Below are 25,872 nucleotides of genomic sequence, written 5' to 3'. Positions count from 1 at the left end.
AGGTTTGGGGGGAGAACATTTCTTGTACAGTTCTGTTACATGCACCATTTTTCTGCAAATAATTCTATTGGCTAGATTAACAAACACTGTCACAGAAACAAATTGTTTCGTTACTGTTGTTGTTTAAGCCATAGATCGATGCATTTATATTTATAAAAAAAGCCATAAACAAACATGAGTTTCTCCTTTATTAGGAGGTTTTAAATAGATGTTTAAACATTAAGGTAGTGTTGATTCTAAGTCATAATGAAATTCTAAGTTAAGGTTTTGTTTTGAAACCCATATTCATAGGCAACTGTGATCAAAGCAAACTCTTTTGTCTCCCAGGTTCGGTTCATCTGTCCAGAATATATGTTATTTATCCATCACCAGCACTTGCTCCGTACCTTATGTATGCAATATGAATTAGTAGTAACACCATAATCTACTTAAGGAACTTAGTCCACTAGCTAGGTTTTCTTTTGAGGATTTAGCCTTCAGTAGCACAAGCGCATGCAAAAGAAGGGACAGAGCATTTCTTTGTAAACTTAGAAACTGCACTGATTCTTGCTTTTCTGAAAGTTGGCCACAATTAAGGAGGATCTCCTACATACAGAAAACCCTGAAAGCATACTTGACCATGCTGCCATCTCCAAATAAAAAAATGTTCTTGAAGATTGTTCTGGTTTGCTAATGCTGCCAGAATGCAAAAAACCAGAGACAGATTGGCTTTTATAAAGGGGGTTTATTTGGTTACAAAGTTACAGTCTTAAGGCCATAAAGTGTCCAAGGTAAGTCATCAACGATAGGGTACCTTACCTGGAGAAAGGCCATTGGCATCTGGAAAACCTCTGTCGGTTGAAGGCATGTGGCTGGTGTCTGCTTGCTCCCAGGTTGTGTGTCAAAATGGTGTTCTCCAAAATGTCAGTGTCAGCTTTCAACAGCTGTCTTCAGAATGTCTCTGTGAGCTGCAGCTCTTTCTAAGCGGCTCTGAGTTCCTTCTGTCAGCTCTTTTATATGGCTCCAGTGATTTAATTCTGACCCACTCTGAATGGGTGGGGTAACACCACCATGGAAATTATCCAATATAAGTTCTCGCCCACAGCTGATTGAGTCACATCTCCATGGAAACAATCAATGAAAGGATTCCAACCTAATCATCACTAATGCGTCTGCCCCCACAAGATTGCATCGAATAACATGGTGTTTTGGAGGACATAATACATCCAAACCAGTACAATGTTTGAAACAATAGGTCTTCATCTTCTTTATTCTTTTTGAAGAAGACTATTTGGTATAACTTTGTTAAAAGAAAGTAAATAAAGCAAAATGCAGACTACCATATTTTAGGTGGTTCTATTCTGTAATTGCTACCCTCAACACACAAATAATACCCTTGCCAGACTGATGTGTTTCAGAAACCATTCAAGGAAAAGAGCTGAGTGGTGGATGAAGGTAGGTGGGTCACTTTAAAATAGGTGAAGATTGCATTCTTGCCCTATTAAGCTTAGTAGAAGTGCCACACATAGAAATTTAGGGGAAGTATACTTTTCCCTTCCCACTATTTTTTTAAACATAATAGCGTGATAAAGCTCAGATCCAGCCTGTGGGTGACTTTAGAAGCAGCTCCAGGGCCCCACTGTAAACTACTACTACTGCAGACAGCAGGATGTTAGCAGAGCACACCCCGTGTTTCCACTGTGGATGGCTTACTGTCATTTCAACTGCGAGGATCTCTACACGTAGCCCTTGCTATTGTTCCTTTACGCAATAATTTTACAGCCATGAGCCTCTTGTGAATAAAATACTGTACACTTATTCTGGTATCAATAATAGCTCATGTAGAGAAATTGACTACATGAAACTATTCAAAGGTTAGACACAATTTCAGCTTTCCTTTGTGTCTTCAAGTCTGAAGAGTAAGATGGCAAAGCAGATGAAGATGTAGGCAGCAGGGCCCTCAAAGCACGTGCGCGTGATGGTTTAGTCCACCTCACAGGTTACTGCTGTGTAACAGGAATTTCTAACAAACACTGTTAAAAATATTTTTTAGGTGCAATTTAAGTTGTGTATGTTATACTCCAATATAAAATGTTTAAAGATTTGAAAAGCTTGTATGCTAGTACCTGCTAAGCTTGGCATCAGCTAAATGGCTAATACTGTTTTTACAGGTGTAAAATACATTTATTTTTTAGAAGGGAAGACTAGTTTTGAAGGGGCAATGGTAGGCAACACGAAAACAATCATTTTTAGATCAGCATCATGCATTTTATAATACACTCACATTTATACACAAATTTCATGTTTACTAGTACAAAAGGTAAAGAACCACAAAGAATCTAAGCAACTGCATAAACTATATTCAGTAGTTAATACCGTTGACCCCATTCCCCATTTTCTAAATCCAGAAGCAAACTGTAATGCTGCCCCGCACGTGTATGTCTCTTTTAGAAGCTGGAGACTGTGTAGTTCTGCCCACATCTGGGTTTCCTCAGAACTGAACTGAGACCCCATCACAGGACAAATCGTCCAGAAGGAACTCATCCAGGGCTGCTTGAGTTTCATTACTGGTGAAAAACAAACTCCCCAGGGTTTCAAAACCAGAATTCATAGTCTATGTGTCTGTACTTTTCAACTGAACTTTGCTTTCTGGAGCAGGGAGGTTCTTAGTGGAAATCCGTTGTTTGGGTTTCTGCGTCAGATGAATCAGTGCTCGTGGAAAAGCTGGAGTGTTTCAGAATCCTGCCCAGAGGCGGATGAGGTCTGCTCTCTAAGAAGAAGTTTAAGTCTGTCTGTGTAAGAAGTTGGTGTTTCCCCTACAACTGTAGGACTGAGCAGAGGTGTCTGCAAGTAAAACATCAGTTTGGGTCTTGATGTCCTGGGATTCTAAGACTGGTTCAGTGTTCATATTGCTGAATTCACTCTCTTCACTTGAGTTTTGATATTTGAGACTGAAAAGAACACTTCAATACCAAAATCTATTCCGGGATTCTGGGCAGGGCCAGATAGGAGCTGTGTGTCGGGTCTAGAGTTTGTGTCAGACAGAAGACTGCGAGTATCCAATGTCTGACAAGATGATTTCTAAATCACTTAATCTATGGTTTGGGTCTGATTATCTATCATGTTTTGTGAAGGATGCTATCCTGCTCACTGAAGTTTAGAATTGGTGCAGATTTCTCAGTATCTTGATTTAAAGTCTTAGGATTGTTCTGAGAAAAGAAACCATGAGTTACAGTATCTGCTACAAAACTGCTGCTTACAAAATTGTCTGTAGAAACCCTGTGTGATGAGTGTGTGTTCTCAGAAATGTCTGCACATTACCGCTTGGTCCATGTGTTCCTGATCTTCTGTGGGACTTTGCCCTCCAGTGGTGTGCGTTTATTCTGGAGAGCCCACCTGACTGCAAACAAGCATCTAAAGAAGCAATGGTCTGCGCAGCTATAGATGAAGTTACTTTAGAACTGGGTAACCGTGTTTGAGTGCAAACACTAATGGGAAGTGAAACTTGAGAACCAAACGTCAAATCAGTGTGAGAACAAGATGACACAGAGGAGCCCAGGGAAGCCACTGTGCAGACAGTGAGACGCCTGCTGAGGCCTGGGACAGATCTGTCTGCACATTGATGGAAATGCTGCTCTTCGGAACGTGCTCCCTGGTTGCTATAAATTCGGAGGTGGACTCGACCCAAGTTCCACTCCTGTTCTGATGGGCTCAACAGCAATGCATTCACAATTTGGGGGAGAGGCAGGCTCTGCTTCAGAGGATCAGTTCCTATGGACAAGGGGAGTAAGTGAATAGAGCCCGTGGCTCCTGAGAACACGGCACCCATGGCAGAGCCTGATCCACACCCACTGCCACTAGCAGAGACAACTGCACAACCGGCAGTTTAAGAGCAACATCGAAGGATATATTGGAGGTGTTGTAAGAGTCTGTTTTCTGGCACTAGAGCTGCAAGAGTCTTCAAAGGAAGCCACTGGCTTTATTTCTGAAGCTTCTAATTCTTGAGTGTCTGGTCTAGAGGTTGTTTTATCCATCAATGATTCAACGGTCTTTTTTGCCAACTTCTGGTTGTTTGTGGCGTTCTCCCTTTTCCTTTTCTTTTTGGAGGATCCCTGTGCTCAGCAGGGATCTCACGGCTGGTTCGGTAGACGGGTGACTGCAAGGCTCTGCTGGCGTACGGACAAGCACATGTGCACCGGAAGGTCTTGCCACAATCCTCCACGTGTCTTTTCATGTCCCGTAAGAAGTGCTGCCTTACTAAATTTATGCTTTTCAGCCTGCATTTTCATAAAGTGCTGTTTTACAAGAGAGAATTGAGAAAATGTTCTGTCAGGGCCTCTAGGACATCCTTCACTTGGACAACAGTAGAATTTCAGTACAGTTTCCAAATCTTTCCTTACTGTTGATTGCCTGTGCCGTCCTGCAGGCGGTGGCTCTGGACCAGGTGTGTGTTGAGCGCTGGGTGGCTGGGCAGGATCTTGCCACTACACTCAGTGCACAGGATGCTGGAGCTCGCACCCGGGACAGCTCACTCCTCAAGCTGGATCTGCCCCTCAGCCGTCCTGGGCCCCCCTCCTGGCCGCCACCCCAGAGGCCGCCATGACTCCCTGCTATTTATCATCTTTGGAGGATGCTAGGGAAGCAATTTGGTGTTATACTGAAAACTGATTAAAAAAAAAAAAAGGTAAAGAATCAAGCATTTTTTTTTAAATTGTAAGATAATTCATTATTTAGAAATTCACAGATTATCAACTCTTTATATTCCAAACCTTCCAGCTAAAAGAATTGTCATTGCATGATTATTTTTAGAATAATATTTATTTGCTTTCACAGCTGACCCCAACTATTATTCCTACAACCAGGCAGTAAAAATTGGAGGTGGAATGGACTTTACCTTTTAAAATTCTTGAAAATGCTCTTAAATATAAAAGATTGAGGTCAATGAGCAAAAATGACTATCGGCTTCTACATGGAAATCAACCTTATTCCCTTTAAAAATATTAAGCAAGTAATAATCTGATCCTTACACCATAATTAGAAAACCAAGCTTTTTTTTTAATAAATTCAATTTTATTGAAATATATTCATACACCATGCAATCATCCATGGTGTACAATCAACTGTTCACAGTACCATCATGATTATGCATTCATCACCACAATCTATTTCTGAACATTTTCCTTACATCAGAAAGAATGAAAATAAGAATAAAAAATAAAAGTGAAAAAGAACACCCAAATGATCCCCCCTGTTCTAGTTTGCTAATGCTTCCGGAATGCAAAACACCAGAGATTGATTGGCTTTTATAAGGGAGTTTATTTGGTTACACAGTTACAGTCTTAAGGCCATAAAGTATCCAAGGTAACACATCAGCAATTGGGTACCTTCACTGGAGGATGGCCAATGGCATCCAGAAAACCTCTGTTAGTTGGGAAGGCACATGGCTGGCATCTGCTTCAAAGTTCTGGTTTCAAAATGGCTTTCTCCCAGGGTGTTCCTCTCTAGGCTGCAGTTCCTCAAAAATGTCACTCTTCGTTGCACTTGGGATATTTGTCCTCTCTCAGCTTCTCTGGAGCAAGAATCTGCTTTCAACCACCATCTTCAAACTGTCTCCCACCTGCAGCTCCTGTGCTTTCTCCAAAGTGTCCCTTTGGCTGTAGCAAGCTTGCTCCTTCTGTCTGATCTTATATAGTGTGCCAGTAATTTAATTCAGACCCACCCAGTGGGTGGGCCAACAACTCCATAGAAATTATCCAGTCATCACCCACAGTTGGGTGGGGCACATCTCCATGGAAACACTCAAAGAATTACAATCTAATTAACACTAACAGGTCTGCCCACACAAGATTACATCAAAGATACTGGTGTTTGGGGGGCCATAATACATTCAAACTGGCACACCTCCCATCCTACCCTATTTTCCATTCATTTTTTGCCCCCATTTTTCCACTAATCCATCTATACACTGGATAAAGGGAGTGCGATCCACAAGGTTTTCACAATCACACTGTCACCCCTTGTAAAACAAAGCTTTTTAAAAATAGTTTAAAATAATTTCTTGCCATAGTTAAAATTCTCTTTCCCTTCAGGCAGAAGAGATAGCTCTGACGAGGATCATTGAACATGGCTGCTGCAGGCGTAGTGTACACTGAGTGAACTCTTACAAGGATCCGGGCCCAGAAGCAAGGAGACAGAAAGAGTAGCAGAAAGCCAGAGGAGCTCACAGCCCAGGGTGCTGCTGGGTGCTGTGGATTGAAGAGTTAACCTTGAAGCACTTCTGGGATGGCAGAGAAAAGACCCCTGAAAATTCTACTCCCCCCATAAAAGCAAGAGGGCACTGGCAAAAATTGTCAAAATCAAATATTCCATAACTCTGGAAATTAACCAAAGGGTTGCAACAATCCAAAGTGTTTATTCCAGAAAAACAGCAGAGTCTCAGAAAGAACAACAAGTTTTGTGGCATTTTAACTACCTACTCCTCTCCCCTCTGCTTTGTGGTAGCCTTGAAAACCAGCAGCCTGCTGCCCAAGAGAAGGCAGCACCTATTTGAAACTCCCCCCAAAACCCCATTCCCAGCATTTTCATTATTAGACCTGTCTTACAGCTCCCTTAAAAAGCCCTATTGATGGGACTTGTCTTTATTTGACCTGAGTCAGAGCTGTGAAGTGGGAAAAGCCCTTTTCACAGGGCATTTGCTGGAAACTGTCAGCAGCAGTTGTTTACGGTTTAAAGATCATAAGATGAAAGTTTTATTTTTAAATGAAATTTTTTTACAATACACTGTAAATTATATCCCTTGCAATTATTTATATTTATTATAAGAAAAGTTAGATATCAACTTAAAATTATATTATCCCTTTTATGGTGGTAGTTTTCAAAATTCCTTTTGGTGATATTCTACATTTGAAGACCACCACAGAAAGATCTCCAAGAAAGTACCTGAGATGGTGTTACCAACTGGGGCAAATTAGACACTAGCTAAAAGCTTTAAAGAAATGGTGGGATATGAGACATGCACAGTAGGCTATGAGAGGCTCCAATATGTTTCTGGAATCTCGAAGGCCACACACATGAAGGGCTGTGTGCGTGACCAGGAAAGACCCGAAAAGGCCTTACAGCTCACATCTGCTCTCTGCAGTTGGAAAGTAAAGGTTAACATGGAGTTGCGAAGCACAGAGATGTTAAAGTCATGCCCTAGTGCACACGAGAAACCCTCAGCCAAGGTCAGGAGACTTATTGGTTCAAGGCCTGTAAGGAAATCTCTGTGCAGTCATCAGCCGACCAACCAGAGACTTCAGGGGTCACATGTGACAAAGAATCCAAGCTTTGCAAAATTAGTCCAGGCAAGTCACTAAACAGCAACAAACCAGGAGTGGGGAAGGTATGATTTTCAGATTCGCCACATTATATTATTTAAAACATCCAGTTTTCAACAAAATTATGAGATACACAAGAAAGAGAAAAGAGTGGTCAATGCAGAGGGGGAGAAACAGTCAATGAAAACTGTCTCTGGTATTGCACTTACTAAAAAAAGATTTTAAACTCAGCAATACAAATATGTCCAAAGAACTAAAGGAAACTATGTATAAAGAACCAAAGGAAAGCATGGGAACAATTTATCACCAAATAGAGAATATCAACAAAGAGATAGAAATAATTATTTTAAAAGAACTAAGTAGAAATTCTAGAGTTGAAAAATGCAATAAGTGTAATAAAAATTTCACTAGAGGGGCTCAACAGTAGATTTGAGGTGGCAAGAGAAAGAATTAGCAAACTTGAAAATATAATCATTGAGATAACTGAGATTATACAGTCTGAAGAACAGAAAGAAAATAATGAAGAGAAATGAACAAAGCCTTGGAGACCTGTGTGACACAATCAACACCCCAACACATCATGGAATCCCCAGGAGAGCAAAGAGAAAGGAGCAGAAAGAATACTTGAATAACTAATGGCCAAAAACTCCCCAAATTTGATAAAAAAAAACTTCACATATCCAAAAACCTCAACGAATCCAAGTAAAATACACTCAGACATCCACAGTATGGTGGACTGAATTGTACAACCCAGTTTGGACATGTTCTTTGTCTTGGGCTGCTTTCTGGTGGGTGTAAACCATTGGAAATCTCTTCAAGCAGTTTCTTCAGTTCAGGTGTGACTCAACCGAATCCGGTCGGGCTTTAATCCAGATTACAGGAGTTCTTGACAAGCAGAGTGAAAGTCAGACAGAGGAGGAGAAGTAAAACATGGAAACAGCCAGAAGCTGGAGGTCAACAGAAGCCAGAAAATGAAGAAGACGACACCATGTGCATTGCCATGTGACGGAAAAGCCAAGAACCAAGAATCGCTGGCAACCACCCCCAGATGCTTCAGGGGAAAAGTATCAACTTGCTGACACATTGATTTAGACTTTCCTAGCTTCAAAACTGTGAACCAGTAAGTCCCTGTTGTTAAACCAACCCATTGCATAGCATTTGTTTTAGTAACCAAGAAACAAAAACATATCATAGTCAAACTTTCAGAACCCAAAGACAAAGGAAACCTTGAAAGTAGCAAGAGAAAAATGATTCATCTCATACGAAGGATCCCAATGAGAGGAACAGCTGACTTCTCATCGGAAGTCGTGGAGGCCAAAAGGCAGTGGGATAACACATTGAAATGGATGGGGGAAAAGAATGTCAACCAAAATCTTTATGTAGAGCAAAACTATCATTCCAAAATGAAGGAAAAATTAAGACATTCCTTGATAAACAAAAATCGAGAAAAATTGTCACTGGAAGACCAGCCTTATAAGAAATACCAAAGATTGTAAGGTTGGCTACACTATACATTAATTTGAATCCACACACACAAAAAATGAGCTGTGATAAAAATAACTATATAGGTAAATATAAATGACAATATAAATGTGCTTTTGTTTGTAAATCATTTCTTCTCCTAAATAAAGCAATGATTATAAAAATGTTTTGACAAAAACAAAAAAAAATGTAATTTGTATGGCAATAATACCACAAAAGAAGGGGCTGGGAACAGAGCTATATTAAGCAAAGTTTTTGTATGTTATTGAAATCAAGCTAGTTTTAATCTAAACTAGATTGTTTTAAATTAAGATGTTAATTCTAATCTCCAGACAATTGCTAAAAACAAACAAACAAAGGAAAAAACCAAAATAAAACAAAAGAAAGAAAACCAAAAACAAAAAAAGGAGTAACCTCAAAGAGTAATTTTAAAAAAAAAAGCAGCCAGTTGAAGGTTGATTGGAAGCTGTGTTCAGACGTGGACGTCCCTGGCGGGCAGGGTGGACACGGAGGCTCTGCTCCCGCTTCGTGCCAACAGGAAGCCCAGGGGCCACGGGCTCTGGCCGTCTGCTGGGCAGGGGGCCGCGTCACAGTGTGAAGCCCTGGGGGCCCGGAGGCCCGTTCCTGCTGGCCTTGCAGAGAGCACAGGGTGTGGGACTCGGACCCACCCAGCTGGAAGGACGAGCTTTCCAGGCTGCCGCTGGTGAGGTGGACGGAGGGCAGGCGGCCTGAACAGGTAGAACCTGCCTTCCTCCCTCTCCCTGCTCCACCCGACCCCATGGAGGAGCCCCACGGCGCACTCAGAACCTAAAAATATGAGTATTTCAGGAATCACTGGACTCTGGCAATACAAACCTACTTTCATCAGCCACTGTCTATCCCCTAAATATGACCCCAAGGATAATTCATAACCTTTAGGATTTCCAGGATTATATCTTACTTTACAGGTTAAAAAAAGATTTAAAATGTAAAATTTTCTTTTTCAAGACACCTAAGGGAGTCTATCTAAACATACCCATACATTTAAACAAACCGTCTGTGTAGAACATTTAATTTGGGCACGAACGGCTCTAGAAAGTATCAAGCCCTTTGTCTAAAAGACAAATCCAAATGCGTCTGGCTTCCCACGGTACCCTAATTCAGTAAGGTCAGGACAGATTCTCAGTTCTCCTCAGCATACCTTTGGGGTGTGCATTTAAGTGTCTTTAGTGCCCCTCAATTACGGGGGCCACAATTAACTCATCAGCTTCCCGGCTGGGTGTGCCATTCCCATCCCTCCTTACACAAATGAGGCTCAGAGAGGTTGAGAGACCTGCCCTGGGCCACAGAGCTGTCTAACTTTATGCTGGAGATAAACTCCCTTCCCGGACTCCTGGTCCAGTGCTTCTCCCACAGCACTAAGCTGCCTGCACTCCAAGCCACCAAGTAGTGCCTTGTTCTTACAGCTCAAAAAATGGTACCAGGTTTCATCTTCAACTCCCTCCATTACTATTTACTTTAAAAACTTACAACTCCATGTTTTTCCTGATGAAGGTGCAGCTCTGGCTCAATACCACCCAAGGGATGGTGGCACCATGCCCTGTGCTAAAGAGGGCGCTGGGAGAGGGTCCCTGTCTGTGGACCCTTCATGGGGTGCTCAGTGAGGAGGGGCCAGCAGGAGTCCACCCCGTCTCCTCCCACACTGCTGTCTTCCAGCTGGGGGTGGCACTCAGGTCCTGCACCCGTGGAACGGGCCTCAGAGAAAGGTGGTAAAAACTAAGGGCTGTACTTTTAATAGCTACTTTGGGCAGGAAATTCACATAGATGATGTTTAATTTTCAGAGCCACTTGGGAAAGGTATGTCCTCCCCCTTTAAAACTCGGAGAGGGGGGATCGCTTGTGCTTGGTCACAATTGGCCACCATCCTGTCCCCACTCCAGCTGGTCTCCCTGTTTACACACAAAAAGGGAAATCAACTCACAGGGCAAAGGTTTCTAACACTGAGTTTCCATCATCCTTTGTCATTTCCTCAAAACACTCTGTTCTTTTTCAAAAAGCATCCATCTTCTAACGCACCAAATAGAGGCAGTCTGAAGGGGTGGGAAAAGCTGACCACATGCTGTGAGCACATTCACTCTGGGAAAATCCAGCAGAAATCTGCAAATGTCACTCTAGAAGGAAAAACAACCACAAGGAAAGACGCGGCCCCTGAGGGGTGGTCCGGAGCTGGCGGACCAGCCCCTTCCCCAAGCCAGACTCCTGCTCCGGGGCCACACGGTCCTACCCAGGCGGCGGCAAGCGCTGCCCTCGTCCCACACACAGAGCAGTCACTGCTACGCGTGAGACGACATTCTTCCAGGATTTTCCAAAATGCACAGTTTTTTGTTTTTTGGTTTTTAATTGAGATCACACTATCACTTCTTAGTATGTTTTTCTTTCTGGTTTATGTAGGTATACGACCACATAACTCAAAACACACAGGGTATTCACTGAAAAGTCTTTCCTTTCCACTGTCCCGGCCCCCAGCCCCACACTGCGGGGACCAACAGTTGCAGTTTTCATCGCCCTTCAGAGGTGTTTTATGCACATGAAAGCATGTGTGTGTGAGCTGCATGGGTGTTCCCACAGCTCCAAGCAAGTGCCGGCACACTGCCCACCTGGCCGGCACCAAGCTTTCCTCCTGTAATTGCTGCATTTTGAAAACATTCTTTGGCTGGATGCTCGCAGTTCTGTGGGGAGAGCTAGCCTCGAGTCGCAGGCACCCTGACTTTGAGGACGGGTCTGCAAGGACAGGAACCAGAGGCTCAGAGCCTTTGGAGCTGCAGTTCGGGGCTTGGAACGGTAAAGGCCAGGAGAGCCTACCAGCTGCTGGCCCGACGGCCACCCCAGAGCACCCACCGGACTCAGCCAAGAGGTCAGGCCCCTCCTTCCCGAAGCCCACAGCTCACCAAGGGCAAGTCACTGCAGCGTAGCATACCGCAGTGGAGCTGGTGAACTAAACCACTGTCAACCCATTGTAAAACAAAACGACAGAATTTTAATTAAATTGGCATCACCGGACGATGTCACCAACAGGAACACAGGACAAGATATGAGAACAAAGTCATGAAACAGATTCTGCTTCCCCTGCAGGAAAATCCGCCCCATCAACCTTGCTCTTCTGTACATGACTCGCCAGAGGCACCTTCGGTCTGGAGCCAAAAGCCATCTGCACATCAGCATGTCGATGAAGACGCCTCTACATGACAGAAGGGAGGCCGGTGAGCGCAAACCAGCTCAACGTGCTGGGTCCACACACTGCAAACACACCCGCCTCCCTGCAGGGCGCTGCAGCGTCCACCGCGGCCCACATGAGGGGCCAGTTCTAAGGAAGCAAAGGCCACAGGGCTCAGCTGCAGGCTGGCAGCAGGTTTCCGTCTTCTGCTTCAGGCGGGCGCCAGTGGGGAAGGTGCAGGGCCCCAAACCGCCAACAGCGTTCTGCTCAGGCCTGGGGGGCCTTTGCTTTCTGGGCAGATTAGTGCCCCCTGGAGCCCCCAGGCTGCTTCCCACCTACACCCCCCACTGCCCTCAAGCAGAACGACCCCAGGAAAAGAAGGCAACTGGGAGACCCAGGCCGCCCGGGCCCTCGGAGCCCACCAGCACCTGCACCCAGTGCTCCTTTGGTGACTGCAGCATTTTCCTTATTTGAGTAGGAACATAGTCCTTGAACTGACATTTTTCTGTGCTGTACTTTACAGTCATAAAATATAAATTATGGTCTCAGCATTACCCCTCACAGAGCATGGCACACAGCAGGCATCAAAGGACATCTACTGAGTGAACAGATGAGGAACGACAGGGTGGGTGGTATGAGGAGCGGCCCCTGCTTTCATTCATTCAGTGGGTCTTGACTGAGCATCTCTGCACCAAGTTCTATTCTAAGCACTGGGGACACTGAGCGAAGAAAACAGGAAAGCTACCTGGTCTCGTGAAATGTACATTCTAGTGGGGAAGACAGACAATGAAAGTAACAGACAAGAAAGTTGTGTAGTGTGTTAGATGTTGGTGAGTGTGAAGGGGAAAGGGGGAGAAGAGCAATGGACATGGGGAGGGCTGTAGTTTCACATCTGGAAGTTGGGAAGAGATTGCATGGATCCAACGATCTGCTAGGGAAACGGGGGGCGCGGCCATCCCAGCACAGGGCCCGCCCCCGCCACAGCCCTCCCCAGGCCCAGGCCTCCCTGGGATGGAATCTGCTCTTCAAGCCCACGGCCACCCTCCCGCCCGTCTCCTCAGCCCTGGTGCGCTGCGCCCCTGCGGTTCGTGGTCGCGGCCTCTGGGCCTTGCTCACGCTGCCCCTTCCCCGTGTGCAGCCGCAGGGGAGGTCCCTGCTGGCCAGGAAGACGAGGGCTGCTCTCCGCCCTCCCTCCAGGTTTACTCTCCATGCTGCCCACATCCCGCTCCCCGTGCTGTCCACCTCACGTCCTGTCTTCCAGGTCCAGCTGGGAACAGGAGGCACTGGATGCCATGTGCTGTCTCTGTGCGCAGCAGGATGTGCAGATCGACGAGGAAGGACGGGGTCAGAGGTGGGCAGGTGGTCAGCGTGTCCTCCCTGGACCGGGCCGGGCCCCAGCCCCAATTTGGGCTCCCTGATGCCAACCCCACTCTGCTCCCACCGTCTCAGAGCCCTAAGGCAGGAGTGCATCAGGACCCCAGGCATGTCTGTGGGGAGGGGGCACAGCACCGCGGCAGAAGCTGGGGAGGGGACCTGGAACCAGTCCACTGCATTAAAACCGGGCCCTGCTCCCTTCTCCAGGACTGGGTCAAGCTGGCTTCTGAGCCACCGGAACCTGCAGCACGTGCACAGCCTCTCACACGGAACGGGCCACCATGCAGCTGCTTCTACCTAGCACCAGTGCAACAGAATGTGATGCAGAGAAGGCCAGCACAGCACCACTTTATTCTTAGGAAGTCCTCCGGGGCTCTCCTGGCATGCAGGGCTCTTCCCTGCACCCAGGGGCCTTCACTCTGCCCCAGTCCTCCTCTGTGCATCCATGGCCATCACCCCAGAAGGCCCAGACTGGTCCTCAGGCCACCTCCCAACAGCGCCCATCCATCCTGCATAAAGATGCTCCCAAGGGGCCGCTAGGGATGGCTGTGCCTTTACACACAAACGGTCCCTCACAGTGAAAGAAAATCTGTCTCAGGAGCACATTTAAAAATGTGACGTATTAAATTTGCCTTCTGGCCCAGCAAGCTGGCCGGGGGTGCAGGTGGCCCAGGTGAGGTCGAGCAGGGCCGTCAGGTGCACACACCCGAGGAAGGCATCGGAAGCATGGCAGAGATTCTCATGGAAAGTGCTCATCCAAATATTTACCATGGTGTTAAATGGTGAGAATAAGAAGTACATCCAGCAAACACACACATTCCCAGATGAACTCTATGGAGCCTGCAGAAGCAATGTTTCCAAACGGGGTAAATGACTCAGGGGAAACCTTGACAGTGGGAGTGGGGAAGGGAACAGAGCCGAGTCAGTGGGCTGTCCACCCCTCAGCGAGCCTGGCTGGGGGCGCAGACCCTGGTGAGTGCAGGAGCCACCTGGGAGCCCACGGTAGACCCTCCAAACCAGGACCTGGCTTGGGGCCCAGAGGGGGCAGCTTCACAAAGTCCCAGCTCCCCGCTAGCCCAGGCGAGTCCCTGGAACCAGCTGCTGTGCACAGCTGGAGCTGGCCCCACCCAAGACCCAGGGACCCGGGTTCACAGGCTGCAGGTGGGGAGGTGGTGCTGTGGGCACCCCGTGGGCGACCGGCCCGGTTTCAGTAGTTGTTCATTCAACAGAAGTAGAAGAATGCCTGATGTGCTGGTGCTGAGCAAAACGAACACAATCCCTGCAGGTTTAGTGCCAGGGCCTGACGTTAAGCTGCATCACACGAGCAAACACACAACTGCAGAAGGCGCTGTGCCACGCAGGCCCGGAGGTAAACTGGGTGCGGGGACAGCAGGCCTGGCGGAAGGAGAGGGCAGTGTGCTCCGCTGCGGTTTTGAGGAGCGGCTGATGGTTTGAAACAGGGCAGGGCAGCCCCTCTAGCTCGGGGTGGGGCTCCCAGGCAGAGGACATTGAGGGGATCTCATCGGCCAGAACGGGGTCACTGTCAAGGGAAGGGGAGGAGGACGGCCTGGACGCAGTGTCATGAAAACGAGCATCTGTCCAGGGAACAACTCCCCGCAGCACCTGTGGGGTCCCAGCCAAGGAGCGGTGTGGTGAGAAGCCACGTTCGCAGACAAGTATGGTGGGTGGCAAAGAACAGCAGGCCCCTGGGCCAACACCTAGGACAGGTTTAACATCAGGCTTCAGACTGAGTCAGGTGGGCAGAGCTCGGGCCCCTCGGCCCCTGCAGAGCTGCTCGCACAGGCACGGGTTGTGCACGAGACCCTGGGGCACTGATGGGTCTGCAGAAACCGGCCGAGCACCCACACTGCTGCCCGGGGCGCCCGCCGCTGCTGCGCGTGCATTCGCTCGGCACTGAGGACCGGGCCAGGTGAGGCGGAGGGACACGGCCGTCCACACACTCGGCCTCTGCCCTCCAGGAGCTGTGGCACTGGTCACCCTGATGAAGCCGGAACCGTGACACCCAGAAGGAGGCAATAACCTGCCCAGTCACCAAGGGAGTGAGGGGACCTTGCTTGATTCCGGGAGGGGATTTAGGCAAAGCCTGAGGAGCTCCACCAGGGATGCTGTCGGGAGGACGTGACCCAGGGCTGCCGAGCTGTGGCAGCAAGGTGCACGGGGCGCAGCGAGTTCTGGCTGGGGCAGGGCTCGGGGGTAGCAGGGCCAGGGTGTGTGGGCTGACTGCTGGGCTGCACGCCTGTCCTCGGCCTTCGCAGACACCTGCCTGTGGAGGGAAGCAAGTTCGCTCCCCGACTGGAACGCACAACACACGAGCAGAGCGAAGGCGCCTCCAGAGCTTCCGCAGGGCAGAGGGGCCAGGAGAGCTCTGCAGCCCGTCAGCGCTGACCCGGTCCTCACTCCCCTTTCGCTGGCGACCCAACTCAGGACAATTTATTCAACTCTGAGCCTGTTTCCTCGTTTGTAAAACAGGAAAAAAGATGTATTCCTTATTGGCTTGGAGTGAGAAACAAGAGAGAACACGTGCGGTGTTTAACCCAGTGCTGGGGATTGTGTCAGCCCCCAACAAATGGTCCACTTGACAGGCATGTCCACTGAGCGTCCGTCCTGAAAACCAGAGAGGCTGGAGACGCCCACACAGCAGCCCCCTCCTCGAGGCTCAGGCTTCTCCCGCGCTCTCAGACGGCCACCTGGTCAACCCACCACAGATGCCCACATCTGCAGATCCAGGAAACGGAGGCCTCCTGCGGGCCTAGGTTTACGAAAGGGCAGCGCAGGGCATGTGGTCATGGACTCACCCGCACTGGGGGCCTCAGCACTTTCTCCTTCGAGCCAGCCCCGCTTCCTAATCTCTGAGTGGAGCCATCGCTCACCATCACCCCAGCTCCTCCATGGCTAACAGGTGACTATTTCCTAGGGCCCACCTCCAAAACAAAAATAACTTTGTGTAACTCATGAGAGAAGTGCCCACTGCTGAGCGGGACCAGAGGCTGCAGCTCTGGTGGAGACGCACATGCCAGCCCCCCTCAGGCTTCCTCTCGACTGGAGAGCCCCACCACACAGGCTCGCAGCTCAGCACCCCCGCAAAGGAACGCGCTCCCGCCACAGGCGCCAAGATCCTCCTGCAGACCTGCTCGGCCCTGGGGGACCCCCGTATCCCGCCCCAAGTCCCGTCCTCAGGGCCTCTGGTGCCAGCAGCCCAGTCTGCCGGGCGCACGCAGGTGTCCACGGCAGGATCGAAGGTGTGATGGCTCCTCCGGGGCCAGGACGTCACATCCTGTTTCCAAGGAGGTGGAATCATGGGGTGGTGGGACTGGACGAGCAACAGGATGGTGTGGCGATGGAGGGCCCAGCCTGGGGTCCGAACACATTGCCAAGGGTCTGCGCTTGCTGGTGGGGCCTGGTTGGTCACGCTGACCCCTCTCCGAGCCCTGGCTCCTGGTCTGTGCAATCTCCAGCCCCGTCCACCTGGGGAGGGGTCGTGGAGACCAACAGAAACCTCTGTGCCAAAAGCCTGGTCTGCAGCAGATGTGCCGCAAAGGAAGTTATCCTCACACTTCTTCCACCTGATAGGAAAACGCCAGCTGGGCTAGCTTCTCCCACAAAGACTTCGCAGCCTCACAGAAACACGCGTCAGGAATGAACATCAGGCTCCCCACAAGCACAGCGCACAGTCATCCACTCTCCCGGGCCAGGGTCCCTACCACCTGGCCGCAGAGACGGACCCTGCCCAGCCTGACCCTCACGAGTCAGCCGAGCCACAGGTCCAGGAGAAACTGGACCAGCATGGGGTGACTGGGGCAGGCAGCTCATGGAGGCTGAAGGGGCACTGTCAGCTGAGCTGTGCGCCAGCCGAGGTGATGTCAGGTTGCACCAGAATACTCCATCATGCGTGGGCCACAGGGCCCGTTCCCCAGCAGGCCGAGGGGAGAGGCTCCTCCGGCCCCTGCCCACCTGAGGAACGGTCTGGCAGGCAGAGCCTGTTTGGTCCATGGCAAGGAAAGTGCAGTCAGGCTTGGGACGGAACCCATGGGCTCAGGCTCCGCTAGCCATGGAAAACGGGATCCTGACATGACTTGAGTCTCCAAATTCCTCTAGAGTAGCTTACCATGCAAAAACGGCAGCTTTAGCAATGCCTGTGTTTCTCTTCATGATACTTGATCAGGGACCTCTGAGGACGGTGCTCCCTGGGCCCGAGGACGAGAGCATCTGTCCAAAAAGGACACACACCAGAACCTTGCCAGCTGCTTTGCTCATCACGGCTAAAAACGAGAGAAAACCCAGAGATCCACTGATGGGCTGGGATCCTTCCACATTGCAGGGACAGGGGCCCTAGAAAATCCACAAAAAATGTTTTGGCCCTCCCTTCGTACCAGAGAAGTCTGAATTTTTTTCTTTTATGGGGCGTTTATAGTACCTTATTGTAAAATTTGGGTTAAGTATTTGGAATAGTCTACATGTCAGTCAATGCTGAGTGAACATGCTCATGACAGAGGCTGAGTGACGGACGCTGTGCTGGCGGCATGTGCACGACTTCAACGCTGCCGACACCCTCGACCTGGAATCCCTGGGGCCCTGGCATTGTCCAGAAGCAAAAACCCCTAAAGGGGAACCCCTTACTGGCAAGGTGTCTTCCAACCTCTGGCACACAACATGGATGGCAACAGTTGAGGAAAAGGACTTTGGTTGTACATGCTTTCTTACTGAACAGCCAGAAGACAGGCAGCTGGAACTTTCCCTTCCTTTCAGAGCTCGAGGTCCAGCAGCTTTATGCATCAGGCTGTCTTTATTATGAACCCTATGACATTGGCACAAAAGAACACGGTTACCCCATCCCTTGCGGCTTTAAAACCTGGGGCTGGCTTCTCTTCTTGGCTGATGCCACCCACCTCCCAAGTAACATCAGTGGGCTTGTTCATCCTCACAGGCAGGACAGGTTGGGGCCCTGGCCTCACCCTCAGAGATGCCAAGGACTTGTCTCCTGCCTCAAAAAGTGCTCCGTTCTGAGGTGTCCCAACAGATGTTTACCAGGGAGACCCAGCTGCCCCTCTGCACTCGGCTGGGCCCACATCTCATAAGCACCCACTGCATGCAAGGAAAAGTGTAGAACGGCTCCCTGAGGACATGACTGCTGCTCTGAGCTGGCCTCTCAGCACCCTAAGCTCTCTGAGCCCCCAAACCAACACCGTGGAGCTGGGGAGCAGTGCAGACCGTGCCTGCAGCAGACACTCTGCCCTGTGTCCAGTCAACCCCAGCAGGCGAGGTGTCTGCTGCTGCAAGATGAGATAAGACAGGTCTGCAAGCCCTGTGCAGGGCGGGGGGCAGGGGCTGGGCTGGCACTAGTAGACCTTCTGGTTTCAGGACGTGTTGAGTTGTGTACTTGCTGATATCCTCGATCTCAGGACAAAGGACACCCTCCTCCACCCAGTCCAGGCAAAATCTGCCCCTTGGTTTGACCGGGCCTGCACTGGTGAATTTTTAGGGTGGGGGTGCCTCCAGCACCGAGCCTGGCACACAGCAGTTGCTGGGGAAGTGGATAAACAGCAGAATGAATACATGAATGAATGGATGGAATTAGCCTTGGCAGGACAGCTACTGAACAGAGGGCTTCCCTCCAGCCGGTGCAGAACTCCCCCAGGGATGCCAGCCCCCACCCCCCAAGCTGTGCCCACGACCTCCAGGCACAGGCGGACCTCTCGCTTTATGCCAGGGAAGTGGGAACACAGGCATCTGGATCCCAACCTTGATGTTTTGGCTTATCCCCACCAGCAGCCACTGGCAATTAGAGGTAAATACCATGGACTTTGGAGCCATTCTGCTGTGGTTTGAGTCCCTGTTACCAGCTTTACCACCTTGGGTGGGTAATTAAACTCCCTGTGACTCAGTTTCCACATTCGAATAGTGAGGATGATAACAGAACCCATCTTACGGGGTGACGTCAGGGATTAATAATCTATTCTTTCTAATTGCAGTGTATTTAGAACAGTGTCTGGACCATATATGCAAACATGCATTTTTTGGGGGGGTACTTCAATAAACTTTAAGTAATAGTTCAGAAGGTGACCCACAGAGGAATTCAACCCTACACACTGGTCACCTGGACCATGTCCCTACCTTCCACGACCCCACAGGAGGGCTGTGGGGGGTGTGTTGGGGAGAAGCTGCGTGGCCACACAGGGTCCCAGTGCCCTCCACTGCAGCCCAGGTCCGCGATCCAGCAGAGGCCTGCCGAGGGGGAGGTGGGAGCAGCGCCTGCGTGGACTTCACCAGGAAACGGCAGCGGAGCACAGCGCGGCCTCCTGGGCCCCTGTGGTCCCCGTAGCTGCAGCTGTCACAGGTGCTCCTGCTGCTGTCACTCCAAGCCCCTCCCTGCCTGCCCCCCTAGGGGACTTGCCCTCTTGCTCTGGTTCCAGATGTGACTCACAAACGTGAGAACTTCTGGGAGCTTGAATGACTGCATCTTCCAACCCCAGGCACTCTTCCTCTGAAGAGCTAAAATCGGGGTCCTGGGATTCTCTATCTGAAATGACACGGGTCCTAGGAAGGGTGCTGCACCCTGGCCAGCTGGAGCTGCCACTCGGGAAGGCATCGGGTGCTGTTTGCTGCTCACAGGCCATGGAACCAGCAAGAGGTTGGGAGGTCGGGGAGACCCCGAGGCCTCCCACCAAACTGATCTCCCCTCGGGTCCCTGATGAGGGTCCCTTCAAGCCAAGCCACCAAACCTGTTTAAATGCAGAAATTCACGGATGGAACAAAACCGGAATCTCAAAGGGTGTAGCCAACACACAGGTGAGTCAAACCGTGCCCAGGCAGTTCCCAACTGGCCACGGAGGCAAGTCCCCACCGCCCAGGGGAAAGGCCTGCCAAGCTCCGCCCACCCGCGGCTGTCTGTCATCCACCAGACGCAGGGGCGTCTGCAACGCCAGAGCACTGCTGCCAGCTGTGGAGATAAGATCTCGGGGACCAGGAGAAACACGCTGACACAGAACAGGCCTGCTCGGCTGCCCCCCGGCCCGCGGACCCTGCTGCCGCCAGACGCTCCTCAGCAGTGGCTCCCGGAGGCCCAGGCCATTCCAGGGAGCCACCAGCTTCATCCGGCCCTCCTAAAATCAGAGCTACCCTCGGCACCATCTGGACTGACTGGAAAACCTGTGGACAAGCAGCTTCCATATATCAACTTTAAGTGAAGATACAAATAACCAATCAATATGAAAAATGTCAATTCACCAGTAATTCAAGTGATTCATACCATTTTACTTACCAAATTGGCAAACGAGAAAATATCCAGTGCTGGAAGGAGGTGGAGGAGAGGGAGGGAGGGAGGGAGGGATGGAGGAGAGGGAGGGAGGAAGGGAGGAGAGGGGAAGGAGGGAGGGAGGAGAGGGAGGGAGGAGAGGGGAAGGAGGGAGGGAGGGAGGAGGGAGGGAGGAGAGGGGAAGGAGGGAGGGAGGGAGGAGAGGGGAAGGAGGGAGGGAGGGAGGCAGGGAGCAGGAAGCAGAGCGCACAAATTGGTAGAAGAGCCTTTCTGGAAGAAAATCTAGCAATATGTGTTCAAAGCCTTAAAATCTGCATACCCTTTCACCCAGTAGTTTTATTTCAAGGAAACTGTCCTGAAGAAACAGAATTCCACACACAAAAAATTTAAACAGCAGAGATGTTATTTGCAGCATTGTTCATTACAACAAAAGAAAAAATAGATTGGCTAATTGTAGTTTAGACATATGATGAATGCTATGCAGTCACTGTTTAAAAACGCTTTTTAAAACTGTTAATGACCTGAACAAAACACTTGCCATACGAGTGAGGTTGGAGGGGAGCGTGTACCTGTGTAAATGCTGTAGAAAGACCAGGACGCACAGCAGCGATGGGAGCTGCTTCCTGTGGGGATGGGGGCACCGCCGGTGGGCGTTATCCCCTTAGGCTTGGCTGTGGCTTCTCAATTTTCTACAGTATTTGTTTAGAATTCAAAACAACCCCCAATAGTATTTAAACAAAGAAGAAAAGCAGGATTAAACCCTCTTCCCCCAGCAGGGCAGGCGCGGTAAACCCCGAGGTGAGCACAGTCACCCCTGCCAGGCGTGGGGGCGGCCCCCCAGGCCCCCACTCGCGCCTGCTCCGTGACAAGGGGAGGCCGAGGGGTGCGTCCTGCGGGGCCGGGAAGTTTTCGTAGAAGGGGCAGCATCCTGAGAGCGCCCCAAGGCAGGGCAGATTTCTAAAGAAAGCATCGCGGGGTGGGGGGGCGACAGAGCCGGGTGCCGGCCGCGGGCTGCAGAGCACATGGGGAGACTGAGGCCGGGAGCCGCAAGCAGAGGGCGGGGACCCCGAGCGTCCGCGGTGGGAACCGGTCCCCTCCACTCTTCACTCACACGCAGAGCCTGGTGGGGCGGGGGAAACCCTAAGGTAGCTAAAGGCACCGCCTGGATTTCTACCCTCTCAGGAGAACTGTCTCGGATCCCCCGGCCCCCGTGCACCGTGCAGCCGCGCAGGCTTCCTGCTCCCCGCTAAGGCCGTTTCCTCCACCTTCCCTGTTCCTGAAACGCCCTCCCCTCCCTCAGTCTCACCGGAGGAGAGGCGAAACTCAAAGGTAAGTGGGAGAATGGTGTCCCAATTACCAGAACCAGAGAAGCAAAAGTACAAACTGCTGGCTTGGGGAGCAATCAGTTAATTACTGGTGTTAACGCAGAAGTGTCTGGGGGAGAGCAGGGGCTCAGGTGATGTGGAGGCCGCCAGATCCCCTCAACACACCTCTGGATCCCATCCCCGAGTCACTGGGAATGGACCAGCTGTGGCAGACGAATGTCAAAAACCCTGAGAGCCTCCATCCCAAAATGCCATGGGACATTGCACCACAGACCCTCAGCCCCACAACAGTGGGACACTTTGTGGTTTTCAAAGTGCTTCCCACATCTACCACCTTGTTTGGTCCTAGGAACTGAGAGGCAAGCAGAACAGGTGACTGTGTCCATTTTACAGATGACATAGCTGAGACTTAAAAGTTCAGTGGCTTGCCCGGAAGCTTGGAAAGGTGGCCGGACCCTGATCCCAGGCCAAAAGCATCGCTGTCACAAAGTGTTTCCTCTTCTAGTTTGACAAAGCAGCTACAGTGAAAACAGGCTCCCTACAAAAATGGACTCCAAAAGCCTGCAGAAGAAGGGCGCCCAGGACCCCGACTGTCTCATCCCCTGCTCGGTGAGATGCCCCAAAACATGAGTGCAAACGCTTTGTGTGTGTGTTTAGTTCCTCTTTTAAAAAAAAAATCCAAACATTCTCTCATGGTAACAAATGCTAACTACAAAGACAGTGGGTCGGTACGTACGGAGGGACAGCCAGGCGGGCCCCTCTGGACCATCCGCGCAAGCCCCTGAAAGCCTGCGGGCAGTTTACACCAGCAGGCCCAGCAGGACCCACGTTCAGCCCAAACCCGGCTCTCATCGTCTCCCGTGAAGGCACCCAGCCTGGGGCGTGGTGCAGCCACCACTTCCTCGCTGGGCAGCGCTGGGGGAGGGGTGGTCACCTCCACAGCTCCCAGACTGGCGAGGGCAGGCTCCTGGCCTCATGGGGTACAGGCAGCGGCTCCCTGTGCAGTTGCCGGAGACCAGCCCAGCGCGGGGCCCAGGACCTGCTGACGGGAACCCCCCAGATCTATCAGAGCCCAGATCTATCAGAGCCTCGCGGGAGCCTCCAGTTCTGCAGAGCTGTGCTGTCTAATCACGTAAACCACACACTGCTACAGAGCAAGGGGAAGGTGGCCAGTGCACTCAGGAACAGAGTTTTACGTTTTAACTTTAACTGATTTACACTTAAAGATAAATAGCCTCCATAAAAGGTGGGAGGAGGGTCCTCGTGATGGAGCTGTTGTGCAGCCCCATGGGCCTAGCCTCGTGACAGAATGGTATAGCTCTAAATGCACGCAGTGTGTATTAGACGGGTGACATCCACATTCAGTCAGAGGACTGCACCGATGCCATTTCCTGGATGTGAAACTGTAGTCTAGCTCTACAAGCCTTGAGGGAAGCTAGCTGAAGGGCACCCGGGATCCTTACAACTGCTCATGAACCTACATTTATCTCAAAATAAAAAGTTACCATTCTGGCTTGGTCTGAGAGTGCAGCTCTGGAAAGTCACATTCCAACTGAGCCAAGGAAACCCAACAATTATTTTAAATCTCCCACTCATGCTTGTGGTTTCCTTCTCCTTATGTAACTCCAAGTGTGCACATTTGATTTGGGGGGCACTCCTGGGCAAAAGGGAAGATGGGGGATGTGTGGTTGGTGTTACAGAATCAGCCTTGGAGGGGGGCAGGACTATAGGGATCTTATTAGAAAATGGTTTCAGAAAGTTTGTCCCCCAAGATGAAACGGAAGCCTGCAACTCCCTGCAGAGACTGGAGACCCCGCCTCCTGTTGCTAGGGGCCTCCCTCTGGGTGGATGGATGGATGGATGCTCTGGAAACCCTACACCAAAGGACCCCCCTCAGCGGCTGGTCGGGACAGGCCCTGGAGGGGGCTGCTGTACTCACCTCCAGGGCTCCACACATACTTCCCCCGAGGCGGCACCCTAGGCGCACCCCACCCCGAGGTGTCCCAACAGTTGGGGGGTCGCAAGCCCACCCTCCCACCACCTTGCTTCACAAGGAACGACAGGGGCGAGAGGGCTGCTCTGCTCTCGTGCAAGTCATCCCGAGGCGGAGAAGCCCCCTCCTCAGGTCCCTAAGAACTGCAGCCCCTCGCTCAGCCTGCGGGGTCCACTCACCGACAAAAGCGTCTGCAGAGAGAAGCCGCCCCCGCAAAGGGCAGATTCGCCACATCCCATCAGCCAATTACCCAGACACACACCCGGCGACCCGCAAGTTCGGGCACGCGCGGGCCAGGGCGCAGCAACGGGCAGGGCTGCCGGCTGCGGCCCGCTGGGGGTTGGGCCCGGGTCTATTCCCGGAACCCGGCCGGAGGGGTCTAGTCGGGGGAAGGGGACTGGGCCGGGAGACCCGGCAAGGGAGTCGGGCTAGCCAAGGGCTGGAGGTCTAGCCCGTGAGTCTAGTCCGGGAGGCCAAGGGACTCGCCGGGAGGTGTAGTTTGGGGAGACCGCCAGGGTCTGAGAGTCTGGTCCGGGGACCCCGCTCTGGCGCCGGCTGCCGCCTTTTCTCGCCGCTAACGAGGCTCCTCCGCAGCCCGGAGAAGGCGGCACGGCCCTTTCTCCGGCCCGGGCCCGCAGAGGCCCCTCCGCGGTCCCAGATTCCGAGCAGCCCCGGGTCCCGGGTTCGCCCCGGAAACGCCGTCCTCCCTTCCAACGTGTGGCGCGCCCCGGGTCGCCCCTCGGCTCGTTGAACAAAAGAGCAGTTTCGGCCAGGCGGGTCCGGATCTCGCACATTAGGTTCCCGATGCGCTCTCGGCCCTCCGAGCGTGGCGGCTCCAAGGGAACCCTCCCGGGGCAGCGCGCTTTGTGTGTGCGCCGGGCGGCGGGAGGGGCGCCTGGGGGTCCCTGCTCGTCCCGCGGACCCCAGAACAGCCTCGCGTGGAGGCGGACGGCGCCCGAGCTCCGAGGCGTCACAAAGTTGTCGTCTGCGCCTCGCGCCTCCCGCTTCCCTGGAATCCCGGTGGCGTGGACGCCCCATTCATTTGGAAGGGGAGGGAGGGGCGCAGAGCTGCACGGGGTTTACCTTGCTCTTGACTTCCACCGCGCTGCAGTCGTAGAACCGCAGGGTCTGAGACTTGTGGAAACTCCGGTTCATGGTTTCGGCCCGAGTCAGCCTGGTCTTCGCCCTCTCTGCGCAGGGGCTGCAAAAGGACTCTGGGGGGCGGAGCCCACCCGTCACGCCTCGGGCCCCGCGCCCCCACCCTCACGGTCCGCGCGGGGTCGCGGGTCCCGGCTGCCGCGCGCCTCGCGGACTCCAGGGCCGCGCGCGGGAGGAGCGGAGGGAGGGGGGCCGGCGCGCGCCGTCCGCCTCCCCGCGGCCCCTGAAGCCCGCCCCCCATTTCCGCGCCCCGCCCACCGCACCGCCTTCCCTCTCCCGAGGCTGCCGCTCGGCGGCCCTCAGCCGGTAGGGGCGCTCGGTTGTCCGCGGTCCCGGAGCGCGGGAAAGAAGGCGTCGCCTGACCTGCCCAGGGCGCCTGGCTTTCCGCCTTGGGTGTCTGCACCCTTTCGCTCGGACGCGGGCTCGTCTATGCAGCGGTTCTGTTTGCCCTCAACCACACATCCTGCGAGGGAGTTGTATTTGCCATTGTTTCGGGTGCTTATTTGAGAGAGGAAAGAAACCCATTGGGGCCAGTTTGTAGGTGGTCTGCTTCAGGGAGGCAAACCCTTGAGGCACAATCCACACAGGTCAAACTGAAAGGGGTAAAGGGAGGGTCAGAGGCAACTTCGGGCCTGTCCAATGAGAAGGAAGAGTTTTTAAAAGGCAGCCAAGTGTGTGGGGTGGGGGGCGCTGTTAGGAGAGTTATGGTATCAATTGTTAGCAACATCAGGGAGGGCTCTGGAAGAGGGGTTGCCGGACAAAACCACAAAACAATAAAA

The 25,872-nt window shown here is 51.6% G+C and overlaps 1 protein-coding gene across 1 annotated transcript in view; it reads right to left on the bottom strand.

Moving 5' to 3' along the window:
• PARD6G (par-6 family cell polarity regulator gamma) overlaps positions 1-25,216 on the bottom strand; it is a 104,810-nt gene extending 79,594 nt beyond the window's left edge. The window contains exon 1 of the mRNA XM_037805679.1: positions 25,019-25,216. Coding sequence (XP_037661607.1) covers positions 25,019-25,090 — 72 coding nt within the window. The 5' untranslated portion in view covers positions 25,091-25,216. The remainder of the gene's footprint in view (positions 1-25,018) is intronic.
• Positions 25,217-25,872: the final 656 nt, after the last annotated feature.

This window comes from Choloepus didactylus, chromosome 16, assembly GCF_015220235.1.
Source record: "Choloepus didactylus isolate mChoDid1 chromosome 16, mChoDid1.pri, whole genome shotgun sequence".
In the NCBI taxonomy this organism is placed as follows: Eukaryota; Metazoa; Chordata; class Mammalia; order Pilosa; family Megalonychidae; genus Choloepus; species Choloepus didactylus.
Note: the sequence above shows the minus strand (reverse complement) of the source record. Positions and strands in the feature narration are given on the sequence as shown.